At 36.8% G+C, this 21,974-nt stretch overlaps 3 protein-coding genes and 1 long non-coding RNA gene across 4 annotated transcripts; 1 reads left to right on the forward strand and 3 right to left on the reverse strand.

Moving 5' to 3' along the window:
* Nucleotides 1–764: 764 nt before the first annotated feature.
* Nucleotides 765–5,408, reverse strand: LOC114515665. The gene is made up of 2 exons (XM_028534961.1): nt 5,289–5,408; nt 765–1,873 (listed from the first exon to the last, which is right to left on the reverse strand). Exons 1-2 carry the CDS (start codon nt 5,401–5,403, stop codon nt 765–767), a joined length of 1,224 nt encoding a protein of 407 aa, XP_028390762.1. The 5' UTR covers nt 5,404–5,408.
* A 6,645-nt stretch (nt 5,409–12,053) lies between these two features.
* Nucleotides 12,054–13,825, reverse strand: LOC114515676. Its single transcript, XR_003686223.1, has 5 exons — nt 13,227–13,825; nt 12,743–13,003; nt 12,422–12,581; nt 12,230–12,347; nt 12,054–12,113 (listed from the first exon to the last, which is right to left on the reverse strand). It is a non-coding gene; the product is annotated as an uncharacterized LOC114515676 (long non-coding RNA).
* Nucleotides 13,826–15,065: 1,240 nt separating this feature from the next.
* Nucleotides 15,066–18,635, forward strand: LOC114515617. Its single transcript, XM_028534906.1, has 4 exons — nt 15,066–15,992; nt 16,126–16,644; nt 16,795–17,058; nt 17,421–18,635. The coding sequence occupies exons 1-4, from the start codon at nt 15,066–15,068 to the stop codon at nt 18,612–18,614; spliced, it is 2,904 nt and encodes a 967-aa protein (XP_028390707.1). The 3' UTR covers nt 18,615–18,635.
* A 537-nt stretch (nt 18,636–19,172) lies between these two features.
* LOC114515618 (ATP-dependent DNA helicase hus2/rqh1-like) lies at nt 19,173–21,264 on the reverse strand. The gene is made up of 2 exons (XM_028534907.1): nt 20,727–21,264; nt 19,173–20,637 (listed from the first exon to the last, which is right to left on the reverse strand). The coding sequence occupies exons 1-2, from the start codon at nt 21,230–21,232 to the stop codon at nt 19,251–19,253; spliced, it is 1,893 nt and encodes a 630-aa protein (XP_028390708.1). The 5' UTR covers nt 21,233–21,264; the 3' UTR covers nt 19,173–19,250.
* Nucleotides 21,265–21,974: the final 710 nt, after the last annotated feature.

Consider the following 21,974-nt stretch of genomic DNA (forward strand, 5'->3'; position numbering starts at 1 on the left):
GTACGTATATATGTATTTCTCAGTTACGTCTGAATATAAGCTTATAGTCTGGACGATGAAAATTTTTCTTTACCATGCATTATCGTGCAGGATTTTGCTTTTAGATGTTGTGTCAAATTCCCAGGAGTAAAAAAGGCATTCATGCTTTTGACAAACATATGTATTATATGCACAAAGCTGACGATATTTAACGCATCTAAGGGCTTAGCGTAGTGACGGGGTATTTAAATTATAACAATAGTTAAATTTCTAAGGGTCTTCTTTTTTATACACCTACAATTATACGCGTCTACTGGACTACAATCGAAGAACCATATCCTCGTCAATAAAGATAAATTAAAATAAATCACTATCACCGAATTTTCACAGCATTGCACTTTTTATGTGTTGATTATGGGCATAGCGCATCCGCTATCGAGCAGCAACGTATTGCGGACTAATTGACCAAAATTGTTAGCGATCATGAAACTAGAATATTTGCAAAGACAAAGAAAAATAAAGTATTTGCTCACATTTTAGCAAAATACAATGGGATTGCTAATTCGACGTATGAATGTGATAAGAGTTATTCAATTTCACAAATGGCTTTTTAAAAGTATTTATTTATAATCAGAATAGATTGTTGAATCATTTTTGTTTGATACTACAGTGATTCTTCACTTAACCTAACATATCTGGAAAAACTCAAATTGACACAAAATGTTATATGAATCTAAATCATTGTATTGCATGCAAAAGAAAGTCATATGAAAGATCGAGTCTCACTAGCCACAGCTAGAGTAACACGGGTAGTCTTGCTTCTTGCAAATATCGGGATCCTTACCACAGTACTTATTTATCCAACACCATCCATATTTGGGACAATACTTCCAGCAGTAGTTATAAAACCAACCGGAATGATAAGAGCAACCTGTCAGTTCTGGAAAGAAGATACTTTTGCCCAAGTATGTTTTGATATTTTCCTCATTCATGAATTTGGCCTTGTTGATGACAGATTCTCCACCTGAATAGTATTCAGCCCAATCCACAAGTAAGAAATTCACCGTCTTACCCAAAGTTTTCCTTAACTTGAGGCATTCAAATGCGGCTTCTCCAAGCCACTTGGAACAAATCGTTGCCATTTCCCAAGTACATAAGCCATAACTGCCGAAAGCTGAAAGGTCAATGAAAGTTGTGCTTGTGCTACACTTATCTTTAGCATGTTGTGTTATACCCGAGCAACTTGACGTCACTGGATTCGTACCCCAGGTGGAGGCAATGAGTCCTTTGCTAAGCACTATCCCTTGATCCTTGGAAGGCATATTTTGATACAGGTATTCCGCCACGAGAATAAAGATTCTTTCATTTGATTGAATTGCGTCCTTAAGCTTTGGCCAATAATGATAAGTATTATAAAAGCTATTCATCGCAAGTTTGCCGTGAGCATTTGATGGCCACAATTTCAAGAGTGTATCTTCGATGCTTCGAGCAATCTTTGCCTCGTAACCTTTTTGCACATTGTGGTTAAAGTGGATCAGTGCAACTTCATTTGGATGGGACTGCATCCAGCGGTCAATCTGCTCAAGACCTTTCTTAATAGAACCTGTGTAGCCACAGTCAGCTCCGCAGTGACAATTCAAAGCTTCGCCTTCTTTATCTCCATAGCAGGTATCTACGTCAAAATAACGTATACCATACTCTAACTGTTCGGAGTAGCTCTTGTCATGGTTTCGAATGGAACAGGAAGGTGCTGCTCCACCACTCCCCCAATAGAGAAGACCATCAAATCCGGATCCTGCATTGTGACTGGCAGGATATGTTACTTGATCAATTCGTAGGTCACATAGATCTGGAAGACCATTGCACTTCTTAGCAGCAATTTGCCTTGCCTCAACTTAAAAAAAATAATTCAAAAAATTTTATTGCGTATTTATTCTCATAATTATTGGTGTCCTATATCAGGCATGCATCGCCAATTTTTTTGAAAACGGCGAACAGGAACAGTCTTCATCCTATATTAATTATTCTGTTCACAGCAAGTTATTAGGGGAGATAATTAGCATGACTTAGCTTCCCTTTTTTCCCTACGCAATGCGTACCTATTTTTCATGAAAATAATACGCCTGGCTTATTGTTTTTGAGGTATGTAAGTAGAACATCGTTGATATACATAAGAGGTAAATTAATCCACTCAGCCCATGTCATGCATATATTAATTAAGGTCTAGATTAAACATCACATTTTGGTCCCGTCGAATGCAATTGAAAGAATAGATATTGAAATGATAAATCATTATCGTCTCATTATAACTATCGTTTGAATTGCATTCAAAGCGACCAAAATATGCGATGTATAAACGGGCCTAAGTCGTATTTACCAGTACAGGAATATCACAGCATTTCTTGGGCAACCCTAGTCTAAATCCGTTCATTCCCAATGAAAGAGTTTATTTCTTTCTTGTAGCATGTCCATCTTATACCTTCGCCGAAATACGAATAGCATAGAACAAATCGCAAAGCGTAAAAACTCGGCACATTTTTTTTTTGTCTTATTCATAATCATTAATGCACAAAATGTTCTATAAGAAAGGATAACACATGACAAATTGTTAGTACGGAATTCTCATGCTTCAGCCTTCATGAAATGTTTTTTCGTTAGCTATTTGTTTTTTTGTTAGCTATTGGTAAAAAAATCTCTACTAGCTTGAATTTATTTTTCTTGTCATATCTCAAAACCTAAATCATTTAGTATTAATCGGAAATAAAAAAGAACAGCTTTTAGCTTTACTTCACTCAAATCAATCATTATAAATTATTTCTATACAAATGTATAAAGTATGCTTCAAGGATATTTTAGGCCATCGCACTATATATGCAATTTATATTTTACCCTGCTTGAAGAATCTGTTTCTATAATGCTTTTTTTTATTCAAAGCCATGTTATCCATATTGTTTTTTATTGTTTGATTAACGACTGTAGCGAGCTCATTATATATGAAAGTATTGTAATGAAATCAGTCCATTCGTTATTTGGGGTCTATCATTCATTAATGGTCGTGAGATATATCATGCAATTATTAAGCCATGTCATGTTAATAGGTGTGGTCATGAGATAGATATATCATGCAACTATTAAGCCCATGTCATGTTAATAGGTATGGTCATGAGATATATCATGCAACTATTAAGCCCATGTCATGTTAGTTAAGAGACATTTGCCAGTGAATAGTGGAGGATACAACACAGTGTCTAATCTATGATCTGTCAGAATAATTTGAACAAATTCAATGGCTTGGCTTGCTTTTCAATTACAATAACCTAATAAAAAGAATGGTATTATATTCCCACAGTTCATTCCGCCACACAATAGCCGAGATGAAGAAGAGCTAAGAATGGGGACAAAATAATTTAAGCTCGGCCATGAGGGCGGAACGAGAGGCCATCGCGTCTGAGGGGAGGTTGGTGGGTCGAAAGAAAAAACCCTTCTAAGCCCTGTGTATATACCTTCTTTCCAACGTCGAGAAATGCGAAAAACTCGGCTTTGCTTGCTCTATTTAATTGCTTTGTGCTATCACATGATAGCACACCTCTCTACTAGTCATATGATAAATTTGCCGTCTTGATTCGCCCATTGTATCATTTGTATGGCAGAATTACCTATGGGAATATTATGTAAACTGGCTTCACAGGTCACTGCTGACATACATTAGAGACAAATTAAATCATGTCTACTTGTGGTCGGAAGTTATAACACAAGGGATATATGAAGGGTCATGAAATACTGCATATCATGCAATTATTAAGCCATGTCATGTTAATAGGTATGGTCATGAGATATATCATGCAACTATTAAGCCCATGTCATGTTAATAGGTATGGTCATGAGATATATCATGCAACTATTAAGCCCATGTCATGTTAGTTAAGAGACATTTGCCAGTGAATAGTGGGGGATATAACACAGTGTCTAATCTATGATCTGTCAGAATAATTTGAACAAATTCAATGGCTTGAATATTTATATAATATTCTTATATCATAATTTATATGTCAGGTTGTGAAAATTCTACATATACGTCATGGTATTAAACATGAAAATTATATGTTTCACGCTGCATAAACAATCCGTTATTCGTACTAATACTAAAAACAATACAGGTTCGTAACTAAAACGATAATGTGGGAGGGGATGAACATTCATAATTATATTCAATTCTGCTCGACCGAGTTCTGTTGTAAACAATTGCACTTACAAAAGAAATCCGTAGGGAAGAACTGGATAAATGAATATTCATTCCCCCCTCAATTATCGTTTTAGTTACGCCACTGTAGCAATTTGATCTATATTGTTTGTTGCCAGTGCTGGTTAGCCATGTGTAGGCAGGTCATAATATGAAATATTGCAATCTCTTACAAAGGAATGAAATAAATGAGTTCGATCTTTTGGATCTATCAATCACAATCGTTGCTGCTTGAGATACATTATTTGCGAAATTATTTTGTCTGTTAACATATTAAAACTTTCTTTAACCCTTCCTCTTAACGATCTTTCATGGCCACTGCATGGATCTACGTGGCAACTCCACCTATATTTAATAGTGTTTATATATTATGCTGCCATTTAGAGATAATTAGAATCATGCACTTAGCTTCCGGTTATACGCAATGCGTACCTGTTTTTCATGAGAATAATATACCTGGCATAGTTGCTTTGAGGAATGTAAACTTCACAGGCCACTGCTGACGTATATAAGAGGCAAAGTAATCCATAACTACCTTGCCCATGCTAATGCTACTGCTAATGAAGTGATACTTAATGCTAATGCTAATGATGTGCTTCTCATGCTAATGAGGTGATACTTACCAGAGAATGTACATTTATTTTCCCAGCAACTTCATTCTAAACCTGATTTATTGAACCACTACTACTATCAATGCAACGCAACCGTTTGTTCAGTTTATAGACAAAATAATTAGAAATTCCCGTCGCTGCGTGCTCACTCGTTATTATATACACAAGAAAAAGAATGTTGAAATCGCAAAGCGTAAAATTTCTTTACAACATTTTATACAATGCATAATATAACAACCATTAACATCAGACAATTTATTAGAATATAAGAGAGAACCTCGGCAAACAACATGTTGAGTTTACAGGAATAATGTTGTTTTCGGAGCGTATATGTTGTGCATTACTAATTCAAGGTCTGAAATCGATTATCTTCACAATCTGTTAATACCAATACATAAATATGCCTCCCCCCTAAATTATCGATGCGATGCTTTTCCATATTAGCTGCATGTACGTACCTATGTTACTTTTCCGCACTAGACTCTCCCGATGACTTACGGCGTTTGCCGAGGACAAGACCACACACCACAATGTTGATACAATAAAACCAAATCCCATCGCGTTCTTTTGCATCAAATTATTTTCTTCGTTTTCGTAAAGCCAGGGAAAAAAGTTCGATTTATCACACAGGAGTATCGAAACAGACTATCTGCAATTGTTAACAGAATAAGGTAATACAAAAGTCTTTAACCACTCTTAGAACTACAAACTTGTCACGACATTTCCGTCTGCTGTTAGGAATACAATAAATGCTTATTAAGTTTGATAGATGTGGTTTCGGACAATTAAAGTTTCACTGTCTTTATTGCCAGCAAAATATTCTGTTCCGGTAGAAATTAGGTATAATTATATAGTGACTAAACGGGGCTATATACAGTAGCATTGGAACCACAATTCGTAATAAATATATAATTTATATATATATATATATATATATATATATATATATATATATATATATATATATATTCAACCCGAAACACCAGCCCAGTTAACTGTATAAATCAATACTTCCTTAAATATAATTAAATCTTCTATCAGCGGTATATTTTTCACTCTTTCGCGGCGACTACTTGTGTTTAAGTTTGCATGTTTATAGGAATCACTATATTAACGTAAAACTACTGGTTGCTGCATAACAAAATTTCCGTAAATTCGAGAAAATATACTCACATCGTCTTTTAGGAACTTCTCTTTCAATCTTCTAGTTAGCGAAGTAGGACATAAGTCGTAAATGCTATAACGAGTCTTATATATAATACGCTGTTTAAAATCACATGACCTCGGGACGCAACAGACCAATACAAATCAAGGCTACCATATTTCCGTTTTTCTGTATGCCTTTAGGCTGTAAACAAAAAGTTGCGTGTGAAAATGTTATTAGCCATATCCAATTTTATTCCAAATTACAGGTTGAAATTACAAATGTATACGTGAGCAAGCGAGCATCCTTAAATTAATGAAGACTTGGCGAGAAAATTTTGCTGCGTTCAAAGGAAATTGGAATAAGGTTACCGAGCAAAGAAAGATATATGCCAAATATCTCTTAACTAACATGACATGGGCTTAATAATTGCATGATATTTCTCATGACCGTAGCCATTGTGTTATAACTTCCGACCACAAGTAGACATGTGCCTCTAATGTATGTCAGCAGTGACCTGTGAAGTTTACATACATCAAAACAATATATATTCCAGGTATATTATGCTCTTAAAAATCAGTAGCGTAACCAGCTTCGATTATTGGGGGGGGGGGCATATTCATATATTCATGTAAACAGACTGAAAAGACAATTGATTTGAAAAGAAATTAATCCTGCATGCGTATCACGAATATATGAATATGCCCCCCCCCCCCCCAATTATCGTCCTGGCTAGCTTACTGTTAAAAATAGGTACCCATGGTGAGAAATGGATAGCTATGGCTACCTAGCAGCAAATAGAATAATCACACGGGCTGAAATTCGTCAACACGGCATTCAAATTTTAACACTGAGTGATTTCAATAGTTTTGGTTTTTTTTGAGACACCCTGTAGAATGATAGGCTTGAAATGGGGTTATATATAATTTTAGCCGAATCGAATGCTATTTCGTGCACTTCATGATTCGTCTCAGCATAGTTAACATAGGGGGAGCTCTGGTCTCAGCGTCATGCAGACATGAAAGGCTATAATACAGTCGGAGGTCTCTAAATGTACGAAAACAGACAAAACCCGATTGATATTATATTTTTTTTAATATGAATAGAGGAACTCTGCATGTTATTATCAGGCCTGATGCTATCTTACTTAATTGATCTGGCATGAATAAAACTCAAACTTTTCAAATTTATATAGATTTTCAATTCACAAAATTTACTACAATATATATATATATATATATATATATATATATATATATATATATATATATATACACCCATTTGCAAAAACGTTGGCCGCAGATAGATAGATAGGTACTCGAAATCTAATTAGAATTGCATATGTTGTGTAATATGATTGAAATCCCATGAAAATGCAATCATATGCAATTCTAATTAGACTTCGAGTATCTATCTATCTATCTATCTATCTGCGGCCAACGTTTTTGCAAATGGGTGTATATATAAATATATATATATATATATATATATATATATATATATATATATTATATATATAAATATATATAGTATATATATATGAAGATCACTAAAGATCAATCACTGAAGATCTATTCGATAGGGTCATTTCATGGGCAAAATCTTCAACAGAAATCTCTGATGACCACCTTTCAATTATCAAGCACCCGAGGAAATCGCTACTTTTCTACGACGACAAAACGTGGGTAAAACGAAACAACAACTCACTATTCGATGTAACAATGGGCAGCTTTGATGGCGCAGAAATATGTGAACTTGTCGGACTGTATGTGCTGAATAAGCTTTCTAAAATATTTGGCAAAGATAACATCGGATTATATCGAGACGACGGTTTACTGCTGTTAGAAGGCACCGCAGGAAGATCAGCAGATCTGGCAAGGAAAATGCTACACAGCATTTTCAATGACTTGGATTTAAGAATCACAGCCGAAGTAAACAACCACATCGTCAACTTCCTCGATGTCACCCTCAATTTGCAAGAAGAGAGCTATCACCCATACAGAAAGCCAAACAACGACCCTCTTTACATTGACAGCCGCTTCAACCATCCTCCCTCCATCATTAAACAACTTCCGAAATCAGTAAACAAACGAATATCAAGTTTATCATCCGATGAGTCAAGCTTCAACTCAGCCGCGCAATTCTACGAGGATGCTCTCAACTGCAGTAATTATAAAGCCAAACTACATTACACAATCAATAACGCCAAACCCGACCGTTTATCTACCAATAACCGTAAGAGAAAGATCATCTGGTTCAATCCCCCCTTCAGCAAGAACGTGAAGACGAACGTGGCCCACAATTTTCTGCGATTGATTGACAAGCACTTTCCTAAGACGTCGCGTCTCCACAAAATCTTTAATCGTAATACGGTAAAGGTCAGCTACTCCTGCATGAACAACGTAAAAACCTCAATCTCAAACCACAACCACCGTGTGTTACAAAGACGAAACGAACCATCCAGCGAAAGAAACTGCAACTGTCGCGTCAAAGAAGAATGTCCATTATCAGGAAAATGCTTGTCAGAGAGCGTGGTTTACAAAGCTGAAATTATACGCTAACCGACGACGGCGATACGAAAGAATATGTTCGAACATAGGCGTACGAGGCGGGGGGGCTGGGGGGGCTGCAGCCCCCCCAGTTTAGTCAGAAATAGTCGGGCAATTTATATTCACGAGTCGGGCAATTTATACTTAAGTGAATTTGGTCTCCACACTACATAAAAATTTTTAAGAATGCTCAAATATGGTAGAAAATGGTAGAATATATATGCTTGCAGCTTGCGTAAACCCGAATTAAAGAAAACGAAAATAATTGAAATAAACATGCTTTTCCGTTTGTGCCACTGGCTACCCTATGTGCCACAACTGATTGGCGCAGCAAAACTCACCATGTAGTTACGAAACAAATCTATCGTTCTGTAAGTTTGTAACTTTACTAACTTTTATAGCAACTGTGCAAAATTTAATCCGAGATTTAATCGTTGATAGACCTCAGAATCCTGACTTTATTCTGCAAAATCTCACGCGGAAAATGCAGGAAATCACATTTGCAGGTCGCTAATTTTCAAAAATTTTCGGGGGGGCATGCCCCCGGACCCCCCTATATAGTATGCCACACGCTTTCGGCTTTCGCATCTCGGCTCTCCAAAACACTGACTCTGGCTACGCCGCTGCCTAAACTCAGCAAAACGATTTCCCTTTCCGACTACGCGCTTCGCTATGAGTGGAAATCAACTTATCAAATTTCCTAAATAATGTGAAGGCAGTTAAAGTTTCGTCATAGTACCCAAGCAGAAAATTGTATTTCAGCGTTTATACGTTCCAAAATACCGGGGGAGCAGACCTCTGGACCATCCTTGTTTTTTTCGGTCTCGGCGCTCGTCGGGCAGAATATCCCCCGCCCCCCCAAAATTTCTAGGCCCGTACGCCTATGTGTTCGAATGACAGCAGGAAGCTTCAAGAACCGTTTCTCTAACCACAAAAAGTCATTCAACAACGCGCGCTACTCGACAGAAGCGGAACTTTCGAAGTATGTTTGGATATTGAAAGAAAGCAGTAGTAGTAAGTAAAAACTTTATTTGACTACGCTAACCCCTACAGCATACGCTGGTTTCCAAGGGGGGCGTAGGTTAAAAAATGTTACAAATAATTAGCTTACAACAGAGATTACAGATATAAACGAAAAGTTACAATTACACATTACACTTACATCTACTAATTACAAATTATTAATTAACACATATATTACTAAATTAGTTTAGTCTACTGGCCAGGTGTCGCACACTTGAGTTAAATAGATTAAATGATTGTATATTTCTTACTTCATCTGGAAGGCTATTCCACAACTTTGCTCCTCTATAACTAAGACTTTTCTTAAGATATTCTGTCTTAGGTTTAGGCAATTGGAGCTGCGTGGTAGAACCTCGTAGATTATAATGCTGAGAGGAAGGCGTCTTATGAAAAAGATCGGTTAATTGCTTGGGCGCTATTTCATGAGTTATTTTATACATGAGACTTGCTGAAAATTGAATTCTACGTTCTTTCAAAGTAGTCCATTTTAGTTCATTTAACGCAAGTTCAGATTGGCCGTGTTCATTTTTACGACCTGTAATCACTCTAGCAGCCCTATTTTGTAATTTTTGGAGACGATCAGCAAGGGTGGTACCAATAGTATCCCAAACTTCGCAGCAATAGTCAAAGTGTGGTAATATGAGTGCATTATAGGCACTAATTAATGTATTTCGATCCACACAAGACTTAAGCTTTCTGATTGCTCCAATTCCGGATGAGACCTTTTTAGCAATTTTGTCAATATGTTTATCCCATAATAAAAACTCGTCAATCAAGACTCCGAGTGATTTTGTTTCTCTTACTCTTTTAATTGGCACATCGCCAACAAATACATTTGGAGCGGCAGATAGATTATTGACGTTATGCCGTGATCCAATTAATAAGTATTCAGTTTTTATAAGATTTAAGGATAATTTGTTAACAGAGAGCCACCGCTTGACGTTAGCAAGGTCACAATTGATGGCCACTTCTACATCAGAAATTGATTTACCAGAAACAGTTAGGGTCGTATCGTCTGCAAACATTCTTGTTGATGAATACTGCAAACTGTTAGGTAAATCATTTATATATAGATTAGGAATAGAATTAAATATAAATATATATATATATATATATATATATATATATATATATATATATATATATATATATATATATATATATATTTATATATATATATACACTCGGGAATGGGGATGACTCGGGAATAGGGATGATTTGTGGTAGGATATGACACCGAGTGGCAGCCCGCCATGGCAAGCAGAAAATTCTACTTGACCACGGCAGGATTTGAACCCGCGGCCTTCAGGATACTAGTCCGATGCTCTGCCAACTGATCGAGCTACATGGCCAACACGGGTTTTTTGATATTTCGAAACAATATACTATTTTCTTCGATATCGAGAGTTAAAATCACCTATTGAGCTGACAAGCTCTCGATATCGAATAAAATAGTATTGTTTCGAAATATCAAAAAACCCGTGTTGGCCATGTAGCTCAGTTGGCAGAGCATCGGACTAGTATACCGAAGGCCGCGTGTTCAAATCCTGTCGTGTTCAAGTAGAATTTTCTGCTTGCCATGGCGGGCTGCCACTCGGTGTCATATCCTACCACAAATTATATTATATTATATATATTATATAATATATATATATATATATATATATATATATATATATAGTCTAGCTATTATCATTAACCCTTTTCTTGCATTTTATATGTATATATGTCGACCTGAGTAAAATGGATCATATATTGCTTATCATGACCGAATTAAGGGATCCGATTTATCGAGGTGTGCCAAGATCACCGAATCATTCTAATGTGAATAAACATAAGATGGAAGGCTGCCAGACCTTCAATATGGCTTGGCATGAGGTGGGTTAGATGTTAGCTTTGTGTTCACAATTTTACGCGATGCATTTACTCACATTGAAACATCAATTGCTTACAAACTTTGCTGACATTTTTCAAAAAATACGTGGGAAGATGCGACCTCGAAATAGATATAATTATATAATAGCACAGGCAAGACAAGAAAAGCATTTTGCTAGAGAAAATGGATTGACGTTTTTATGCATGTGCAATCGTGATTCTTATTTTAAGAAAAAATATATTTGTTTCAAGCAAAGAATTTCTTGAAGCAACTAAAATTATTCTTGTCAGTATAATTAGAATATCATTCTAGCCAAGAATCTTAGTAAGAATATTATTCTTACCTAGAACTATAATTAGGAAACAATTACTTCAAACAAGATTGATTAAGATAATCATTGTTCTTAAATTTAGCATATTCTGACATTGCAGACCTAAAAATATTTATCATATCACTTGGCGTGTTTCTGTCCTGGAATATTAAATTTTACAACAGTAAGACCCAGCTCGTGTGACCTTAAATAGTCGATGTCCAAAAGATAAAACAAACAAATTAGAGCAAGCACTGCCTCTTGAACGCTCTCCAATTTGACTGTAAAATAATATGATGTTGCCCATATAAACCAAGTATCCACCATTAGCATTGGTACCTTTGTTGAATGCTTCTTGCACAAAACATCAGGGTCTTCATGCTTTTCGTATAAAGAATTTTAGAGACAAATTAATTTAAAGTGGACGATAGCTTGCCAAGGAAAACATAGTTGCATGTACAATAAAATGAAAATCTCTAGAATACTGATTTATTTACCTTTATGGTGCATGTACACCAAATCACAAGACACCCTCTTTCCTTGTTTTGTTTTTGTTGTTGAGTGTCCAAATATTAAATGAATATTCTTCATCAAATTAATGTATAGCTTTGGCAACTATAAGAATATAAATGGTCCATGTTTACATCCATTCTTAGAACATCTTCAATATAAATAAAAAAGTGCAATACCTTTACTTCGTTTCGAAGGATGTCCAATTCTTTGCTTGGAGACCCCAGAATAAATTAAATTGTCGACTTCCTCATCAACTCTCTCAACAAATTCATGCATAAATTGTTCCCGGTTTTCATTTGCTTCCACTCCAATAACTCTCCTCACTTTTTCAATAATCTAGAACATGAAAGTTACTATTTTAGAAACGTTTACATGATTTCCCACATTTACCAACACTCTTCTGCTGCCGCATGGAGTAACGAAAGAAAGAACAGGCTTCACAATATGTGTAGTTGCTCAGTAAAATATTCATGTACAATATGTATGCATTCAATTACCTCAACAAGGTCTTTAAAACATGGATATGTTTCAAACACTTTCCCATGCATGACGTTCTTCTGCGGCCATGTCCAAAATGCGCTTTCGGCCAATTCGGCGTGTTTATTTAGGTACATATTTATGATCTCAGGGGACCGTTTCACTTTGTTCATATCCTTTGCTAAGGCACTGTAATGCCGTATCATTATTGCTTTAGAGTATGTTGATTCAGTAATGCCGTATCATTATTGCTTTAGAGTTTGTTGACTCTGTACTGGATTCTAGTAAATATACACACACATCTATTTTAGTATTCCTCCACCTGACATTTGTAGCATTCATAGGCCTACATAAGCCTCCCAAACAGTACACCTCAGTTCATAAGTTCAAAGGTTAATAAAAAAAGCAATGTGTTAAAAAAATTACAGAATAGATTTGTTCAAACAATCTCACGAAACAAGCACTTTGCAAAATGTTTAAAGGAAATGTAATTCTATAACCCACCACAAATTTCATCTATATTTCTTCCTCAATTTCTTCATTGTTGATAGGCACTGCCGGTGTTGCCTTGGGAGTACTTGTGCGTGTTTGATGATGTTTGAAGCTTGGGGTATTTGGGGTGTCGTTGGCTGCCTTTTTACTCTTGCCCCACGCTTCTTTTCTACTGGCTTCATATTATACAGTTTTTTCTTTAATTGCTTAAAAAAAACACCCTGTAGATATATAAACAATAAACAATGTTTCAGAATTGCATACTCTTTATTAGTTGAATAATTTACTCACAGTGCATTATGCTCTCAGAATTCCATACAATTTATAACAATATCAACAGCATAATATTTGAGTGACAGTATAATAGTAACAATATCGACAATATAATATTTGAGCTTTTTGACTAAAAGACTTGGTTAAACATTGTTAATAAGAAATAGGTATCAGAAATATATTTATATTCCTTTGTCTTTAAGCAAATAGGTGTGATTAATAAAAGTGAGTAATGGCACTTATATGTTTATGCGATTATTGCCATTCATCATTGGCCCTTTGGTTGATCAAGATGATCCATACTACCAATTCCTGCTGGAGCTTATCCATATTGTTCAGTTGGTATTTTCCCTGTTATAAAGATTCACACAATCCATTATTTGAAGCAGATCATTTATATGAGCACCTTTCAAATTTCAAAACGCTGTTTCCCAATTTAAACATATATTGCCGAAACAGTACTATTTGGTTCACCTACCATCAACTATCCAACACCTTGGACCAATGATTCGCTCTGCTTGTTTTAGTTTCCAGTCCGCCCACAGTTACTTCAAAAAGCGGGCTAGGAAGCAGAACTTTAAGAATTTGCCACTGTCTCTTGCGAAGCTGGTAAAGAAGGTGGATGAAGAGAGTTGCGAGTGTCTCCGGAAAAAATGCGATGCTTCCGGATTGCTACCTGGACTAAGTTTAGCTAATGCCTACAAGCTAAGCTGGGTGGAGCTTTATGGAACCAGGTACAAGCAGGGCCGTAACTAGAACGATTATGGGGGGGGTGTTTATTCATATGATTCAGTTGTGCCCGACGGGTTTTTTTTGTAAGTGCAATAGCTTACAAAAGAAGTCCGTCGGGCAAAACTGAATATATGAATAAACACCCCCCCCCCCCCTCCCAATTATCGCTCTAATTACGGTCCTGGGTACAAGAACGCAAGTGCTCTTGGTGTTGATGCCTGTAGAAATCCTATTTAGCCTGTGTTTGGTGCCATATTGTGCATATGGTCAATCAACAGTTACATATATTTCGAACTATAGTTGCTGGAAACTGCTTGTTTTGACAACCTTCACCATGCACAAGTACCAGGTGAGAAAGTATGATGGTAGTGAGAAGTATCGAAACATTTTCTCTTACGGAAGCATTGTGGATTTCAATGTTTTCCGTATTAAGAATGATCAGTATGGCAACCAATATGTATCAGTTAAATATGACTTTGACGATCTCATGGAAGAGTATGTTGAGGAAAGAAATCATCTGATGGCATGAAGGCATATAGTAACACTCTGCAGACTGCAATGATACAAATATTTCGCTCAATTGGAAGAAGACTCGAACTTGTCGTCTGTTTAAGCTAGATTTTTTGCCTTGCTGATACAGAGTAATATAAGCTAATGTTGATTACTTGAGACTAGCCTGCTCGCAGACTGAATTAGGGGGCCGGAAATTAAACGGGGAAAATTCAGTCTGCTGAACTGCGGGCATTTTCGTGTACGGTGACGTAATATGAACTGCATAATAATATGATAATTATTCGAGCGCACCGCATACTAAAATGCAAATGGTGGCCATTGCCAGGAGCGCGCATGGCGTCGAGTAATCGTAATTGCAACTGTATTCTGTGCTCTCGAACGATCGAAAAGCCGCACGAAAGATATTTGGTATCCGGGAAGACAAAATTTAAAGCTAGTGAGGCTCTTCGACAGTTGCCATTTGATGTTTTAGAGACATCAATTTACATTTGTCGACAGTGTCTCGATAAACTACGGAAACGAACCGCTCTTCTTGCTCAAAATAAGCTCATCGTAAGCGAACTTAAAGAGGCATATGAAAAAGGTCAACGCGAAAGGCGACAAGGCTTTGAAGACGAAGAACCGAGCAGCAAACGGCCATGTATAACAGCGCCAAATTTGCCCAGCACATCTCAGACAAAGGCTACGACATCAATTGCCAGTACACGTGAAGTGGTCAGTGAGCTGCCGGAATTGTTAGAAATACCAACTCCCATTTTACATTCAACCCCCGTAAAGTCCAGAGAAACGACAGGAGTTAACGTTATAGCAACGTGGCCAAGTCAAAGCAGGCAGAGGCAGCTGAATCCTGATTTGGAACCATTAGGAAAGATGCTTGTTAGAGGAACATACAAGCAAATTGCCAATGCAGCGTGGAACAATCCAAACTTAAGAAAACATCTTGTCTTCAATGCTTTGAAAGACATTAGAAAAGAATGTGTTGGCTTGTGTTCAAAAAAAAACCCAAGTTGCCTGCGGTCACCCTCAAAGGAGCAGATGCTTAACTTTTCTTTTGATAAGCAAAGAAAAGAATTGGAAGAGAGAGCACCATTGTTTTTCTCTGTTCTAGTAGCTGCTGGTTCAACTAGTACCAAAAAAGAGGAGAAGGCATGGATTCCAGCTGTTGGCATGGCTTCATCTATACTCCTCAGAAACCGTTCACCATATATGAATGCTATTCAGTTGTTGTTAGGAATATTTCTATATCATTCTAACTGGGCGGTAAGTTTAGTACCACATTATTTTATTTATTTAGATCCACCCTATATGGCAATAGATAAAAGTTGACCAGTTTAACCAGGACACATTTCTCTTCTACACTTGTATATTAAAAATTTCTACATTACATTTACAGCCTGTAATGTCACGGTTTTCCAAGTTGAGACTGGTAACATCACCAAACCATCTTTACAAAAAATTGGAAGAATTTGGTGCTGGTCATGATGCAGTGATTAAAGAGATGGTCAGTCAGGATTCCAAATGGTTAGCAAGCCAAGAGAATGCAACAGAATCAATGCAACCCTCTGTTGGGTTTAAACTTACAATTGACAATGTGGACTACAGACAGAATGTTCATTACATGACTGAGGAGCACCAAAACATTGATAAGCATTATGTCTCTGTTAATGCAACCATTAATAGGGTTTCAGCAAACCATTTGAGTCACAAGAGTCCTGTTGGTGGCATCAATGAAATGGAGAATGGGAAGTGTATTCCAAATCACACAGAGCAGAAAGCACAGAGAGATGACTATATTTCTCTTGTCGAGCGTGTAATTGTGGAAAATGTTCCATGCCTTGAATTTGGAAAGGATATTATACAAAAGCATATTCCACATAAATACACTAAGGAAGCATCGCAACCAACAGAATCTGTGAGTGTTATCAACAAATATTCACCTTTTAATCCTATGTTGTATATCATAGTCTAATACAACATACACCACCAGAATGATTTTTGCTCTTCCCCAGGTCCCTACAGCGTGTGAAAAAAATAACATTTTATTTGAATTATAATACTACAGGCATTTCTTGGTGTAATCTACGAGAGTGAGAATGATGCTAATGGGATAAACAAGATATTGCATGATCTTCATAAATATGTCCCATTTACCGGTGAAGGAAAAGACCGAGAATATGCCAACCAACCTATTGTTGGAGATCAACTGACGGTAGAGCGAGCTGTCAATTGTCACATGACCTTGTGCAATGGCTTCACACCAGAAGAGCAGCTAGATGGTCTACACTTTGAAGTGGCAGACTGGCATGCTGGAAACAAAGCTATTGGTGTAAGTTGAATGGTGTTACAGGGACTACTGTATAAACCAGTTAAATCTTATCAGTCAGAATGCTCATTTCATTTTTTTTAAATATGCAACATTGCATTGTAGATACTAGTCAGAGAAGAAGTTAAGGAGAAATAAAGTTTCACTGAAGAATGCTTACCAGAAGGGGAGACATTAGCTCTCCAAGCTTCTTCATATACTGATATTAGCAATATTGTTCCCTTGCCTTACTAGGAAAGAGACTGATAGTATTAGCAATATGTTGTTGGATGGGTTTGAGACATCTTTTCATTCCCCAACCTTTTCTGCAACAAACATATTCAGTTATGTGTTTTATTAATGTTAAATTTTTTATGCAATTATAGGTTGCATTTTCACATTTGTACAGTGCAGCTTCAGCAGGAGACAAGTGCACATTGTACAGCGACCGTAATTTGGTAAACCGCCGCAATGTGAAAAGTGATGTGGACTCCGCTGTATTGGCAGCACGGCGGTTCTTCGCACTTGAGATCGAAGCACGAATTGTAGCAGCTGCAATGACAGAACTAGGCATGGAGGAATTTGATGATACAGCAGATGGAATTCCATTAATGGACAACTGGACTAAAAAAGAAAAGGGAACCTACATCCGTCAGTTATCCTCCAAAATTGTGGACAAATACATTTTGGATGAAGAAAAACACAAAAAGATTGCTGCAGCTGTAGAATGCCTTGAGGAGAAGCATCTACAAAGATTGAAAGACAAGACAGCAGATGGCCGATACAAGTGTCGATTTCCAGGTTGCGGAAAAACTTTTAGCAATGATGGAAAATGGCGAATGATGCATGAACGAGCTCATGACCCTCCCGTTTGCATTGAGGAGCAGCCAATGCTGGTGGAAATTTTTGATGGGGGCGTTGTAGATGATGATATGTACAACTATCAAAGAGCATTGCTGGACTATGGGATGGTAGTGATGAACTTCCTAGATGCTATTTCCGAGGGTGATGGTTCAAGAGTCATACGAAATTGGAAATTTCTTCTTCTTTATTTCCACCATGACAAAGGGAGCCAGAAATATGCACTTGAAGCTCTTTATCTGATGTTTCAGGTGCACGCCCTTCTCAGTCCAAAAGCAGCCCACCATCTTGTGTGGAATAGATTTTCGAAGAGGAAGCATTCTCTCGGAGGAAATATTTCTCTTGACCTCCAACTAGAATTCCTCAATAGGATTTTCAAAGATGTCGTCAAGAAACTGGGTCCAAATGCCAACCCTAGATCCATTAGCAGAATTTGTAATGCTATGAACGTTACAAAAAAGTTGACAGAAAATTTTGACAGTGCTATGGCCCTCTACAAGAGATCAGGAAAGCATGTCCGCAAATCATGTAGTGCTGACTTGAAAAAAATTGTGAATGAACTTTTGTTTCATAAAGCATTTGCAAAAACACCAGGAAGATCGTATGGTGCCTACTCAGGGATCAAACCATCAATTGTGTCAGACTTTAATTTGCAGAGGTTTTATGGTTGGATCAATGACCACAAGAACTATATGATCCTTCATCGAAAGGCCAGATAAAATAATTGGCTGATGTGAACTGCAAACAACAAACAGATATATTGCACAAGGTTGTTGTCACAGTGTTGTTTATACAGTAGCATATTGCATTTCAACCCTTTTTGTATACCAATGATTTACATACCATTTGATGAAGCTTTTGATGTAGTTTCAAACAAGATTCAATAGCTCAACATGAAGTTCTCATATGTTTTATAAGCAAAGCATCTGATTGGTGTGGGAATCAAAGGGCAAATCAATTGCTTAGTTTATTAAACAGTTGGGAATTTCACCCAGAAATATTAAATGTTTTAAAAGTGTGGCCATTGATGATTCATTTTAACCCTTAATTTTACCCAAAATAAGAAACTTGTCAAGGGACCAGCCAAATACCAACAAGCACTTGATAATAGTTATAAATGATTTCACAAAATAATTTAAATGTAAATAGTATGGTGTAAATTGCACTTGATAATAGTTATAAATGATTCCAGAAAATAGTTTAACTGTAAATAGTATGGTTTACAGTGCACTTGGTGTAGTTTTAAATGATTTCACTAAATAGTTCAAATGTAAATAGTTATGGTTTATAGTAAGCAATAGATGTTTAAGATGACATGATATCAAATCATATCATGGTATAGTAGAAAATGTCATTTATTTACTCATAACAGCAAGGTTTTCAAGGAAACTATCATTTCCATCCTCATTTGAATCATATAAGGACTCTGTTTCATCAAAGTCATATTCATGACTATGCCAAAGCTCATGAAGACTGGAGTCATCCTTCAGTTCCTCCCAATCCATTTCAATGTCAGAAATTTCTTCGAACATTGACACATCATGCTCAACTGTAATGTCACCAAATACTTGTGAAATAATATTCAGTACAGCATATGCATGATGTCTTCGCCAAATTTCAACATTTTGTAAAACATCTTCTACTGTAAAAAGTTTGTGGCATGTTTGTAGAATTTGGATAATCTGAAGCCAACCAAACTCCAAAAACACATTAGGTACACCTACAGCTGACGTCATACCAGACATTTCCCTCTCTATTAACTCCTTCTTAAATGTTATAAGGTTTGCTCTTAATTTTTCTTTAGCATTTGCACTTACTGCTCTTGTTGCATACAACTCTCCTGAAAGGCTTGGGGTATCTGTAGTTTCTTGGATAGCAACAAGAGGCACTGTGCTACAATCTGCCAGTCCACATTCACATTTTGCAGCACAAATGTCACAACACATATGCGAAGGGCCATCACTGCTATGACTGTAGCCAAACTCTTCCATTATCATTTTGCGAAGACATACAGAGTCTTCGTTTGATAAAAATGTTGCCATCTTTGCTGAGCAGTAACTTGACAGCAATCCATTGTAAAGAATAATGCAGTTACTGGGTTTTCCATCTCGACCAGCTCTCCCACTTTCTTGTACATACGACTCTAGGGTGCTTGATGGACCAAAGTGAATGACTTTGTGAACACATTTGCAATTTACACCCATGCCAAAAGCGATTGTAGAAATCAAGACACGAATGTGGCCAGCCTCATCTCCAAACTTGTTAATGATGTGTTCTTTCACCACATTTGGGGTGCCTGCATGGTACATTTCAACTAATCTTTTCTCAGGATCTGTGCTACCATGATAAAATTTTTCTTTTAAGTTTAACTGAAACATTCGAAATATTAGTCCACACTGTTTACGGGTTCGACAATATATCAGGGTGCAATCTGTTTTAACCCCATTATGGTAAAGCTCATCAATAAGCCCTGAAAAGACCATCTCAAGAGGCAAATTATTGTTGATATACTGAACACTGTAACACAAGTTCTCACGGTCAGGACTCATTTGTACTGTGTAGGTGCTCTTTTTTGGAAGTTGTAGGGAATTAAATATATATTCTCTTGTTGACTTTGCCGCTGTTGCTGTTAGGACCAAAAACTTTAAATGTGATGGCATCAAAGATCTTAATTCGCCTAAATTACCATACCACTGTCGGAATGGTATGCTTTGTCTACCATGTCCCCCGTCACTTGAACCCCTAAAATGATAAGCAAATATAACAAACGCTAGAAACTAGATTTAAAAAAATAGATATGTAAGCAAAAAGGCTATGACATTGAAACTTACCATTGGGCAATACAATGTGCTTCGTCTACAGCCACTCCAACAAGATTTTTTACAAACAATTTGGAAGAAAATATTGCTCTCCATTTGCTAGTCGAAAGAAGACACTCAGGAGACGCATACACATGCGAGTATCTTCCTTGCATTACAGTTTCTATCACCTTGTCTTTAGAATCGTCCGTAATACAAACAGCAGGTATTCCCAGATTGGTCAAGTAAGCAACCTGTTCTTCCATCAGCGATTTTAAAGGCGAAATCACAACCAATATGCTTGTGCCGTTGTCCTTTGGCTTTATGACATCAGCAATCAATGGAACAGCTTGAAATACCAAAGATTTTCCAAACGAAGTAGGCAGGTTTACATATACATGTTGACCCGAAAAGTATGCATGTAATGCCTCTATTTGCTCAGCATACAACTCCTTTAAATTAAATGTAGAGCACACAGTCCGCAAGGCAGTTTCCCAACGGTGAACATCGATATCGTAACTGTGCTTCGACGACGCCATGTTTTCATAACAATCAGTGTAAATTGTAAAATTATTATATAATTTTATATTTGCAAAAATAATTTATTCAAATTATTTAGCGACTAAACGAATCAAAATGCTTGATCTATCGTTGATACGTTTGAACCAATCACGTTCAGTTACTTAAATCCGTGTAAGTGTTACGTCACCGTACACGAAAATGCCCGCAGTTCAGCAGACTGAATTTTCCCCGTTTAATTTCCGGCCCCCTAATTCAGTCTGCGAGCAGGCTAACTTGAGACGTTCTCTGGTTGAAAATATTTATTGTTTACAAGCTTTCGGCTGCCAGACTGCAGCCTTCAACGGGTAGATAAAATACAATGACTATAAAGACGATATGGTTAACAATTACAAACCATACGCCTACGCTTATCTATAGTTCGGTGACAAAGAGATAATTATACATAAGCGTAGGCGTATAATTATAGATAAGCGTAGGCGTATATGGTTTGTAATTGTAAACCATATCGTCTTTATAGTCATTGTATTTTATATCTACCCGTTGAAGGCTGCAGTCTGGCAGCCGAAAGCTCGTAAACAATAAATATTTTCAACCAGAGAACGTCTCAAGTAATCATGCAATATGTTCAATCCTGGTCGCACTTCCAGCATATTTAAAATATAAGCTAGTGTATTGATGTAAGTTTAAGAGAACAAATTCTTAATAAAATTTTTGTCATGCAGTAACATTGAACAGATAACTCGTTGCCGGCGATCAAAT

This window comes from Dendronephthya gigantea, unplaced genomic scaffold, assembly GCF_004324835.1.
Source record: "Dendronephthya gigantea isolate DGI-Jeju-01 unplaced genomic scaffold, DenGig_1.0 000004F, whole genome shotgun sequence".
NCBI classification, from domain to species: Eukaryota; Metazoa; Cnidaria; class Anthozoa; order Malacalcyonacea; family Nephtheidae; genus Dendronephthya; species Dendronephthya gigantea.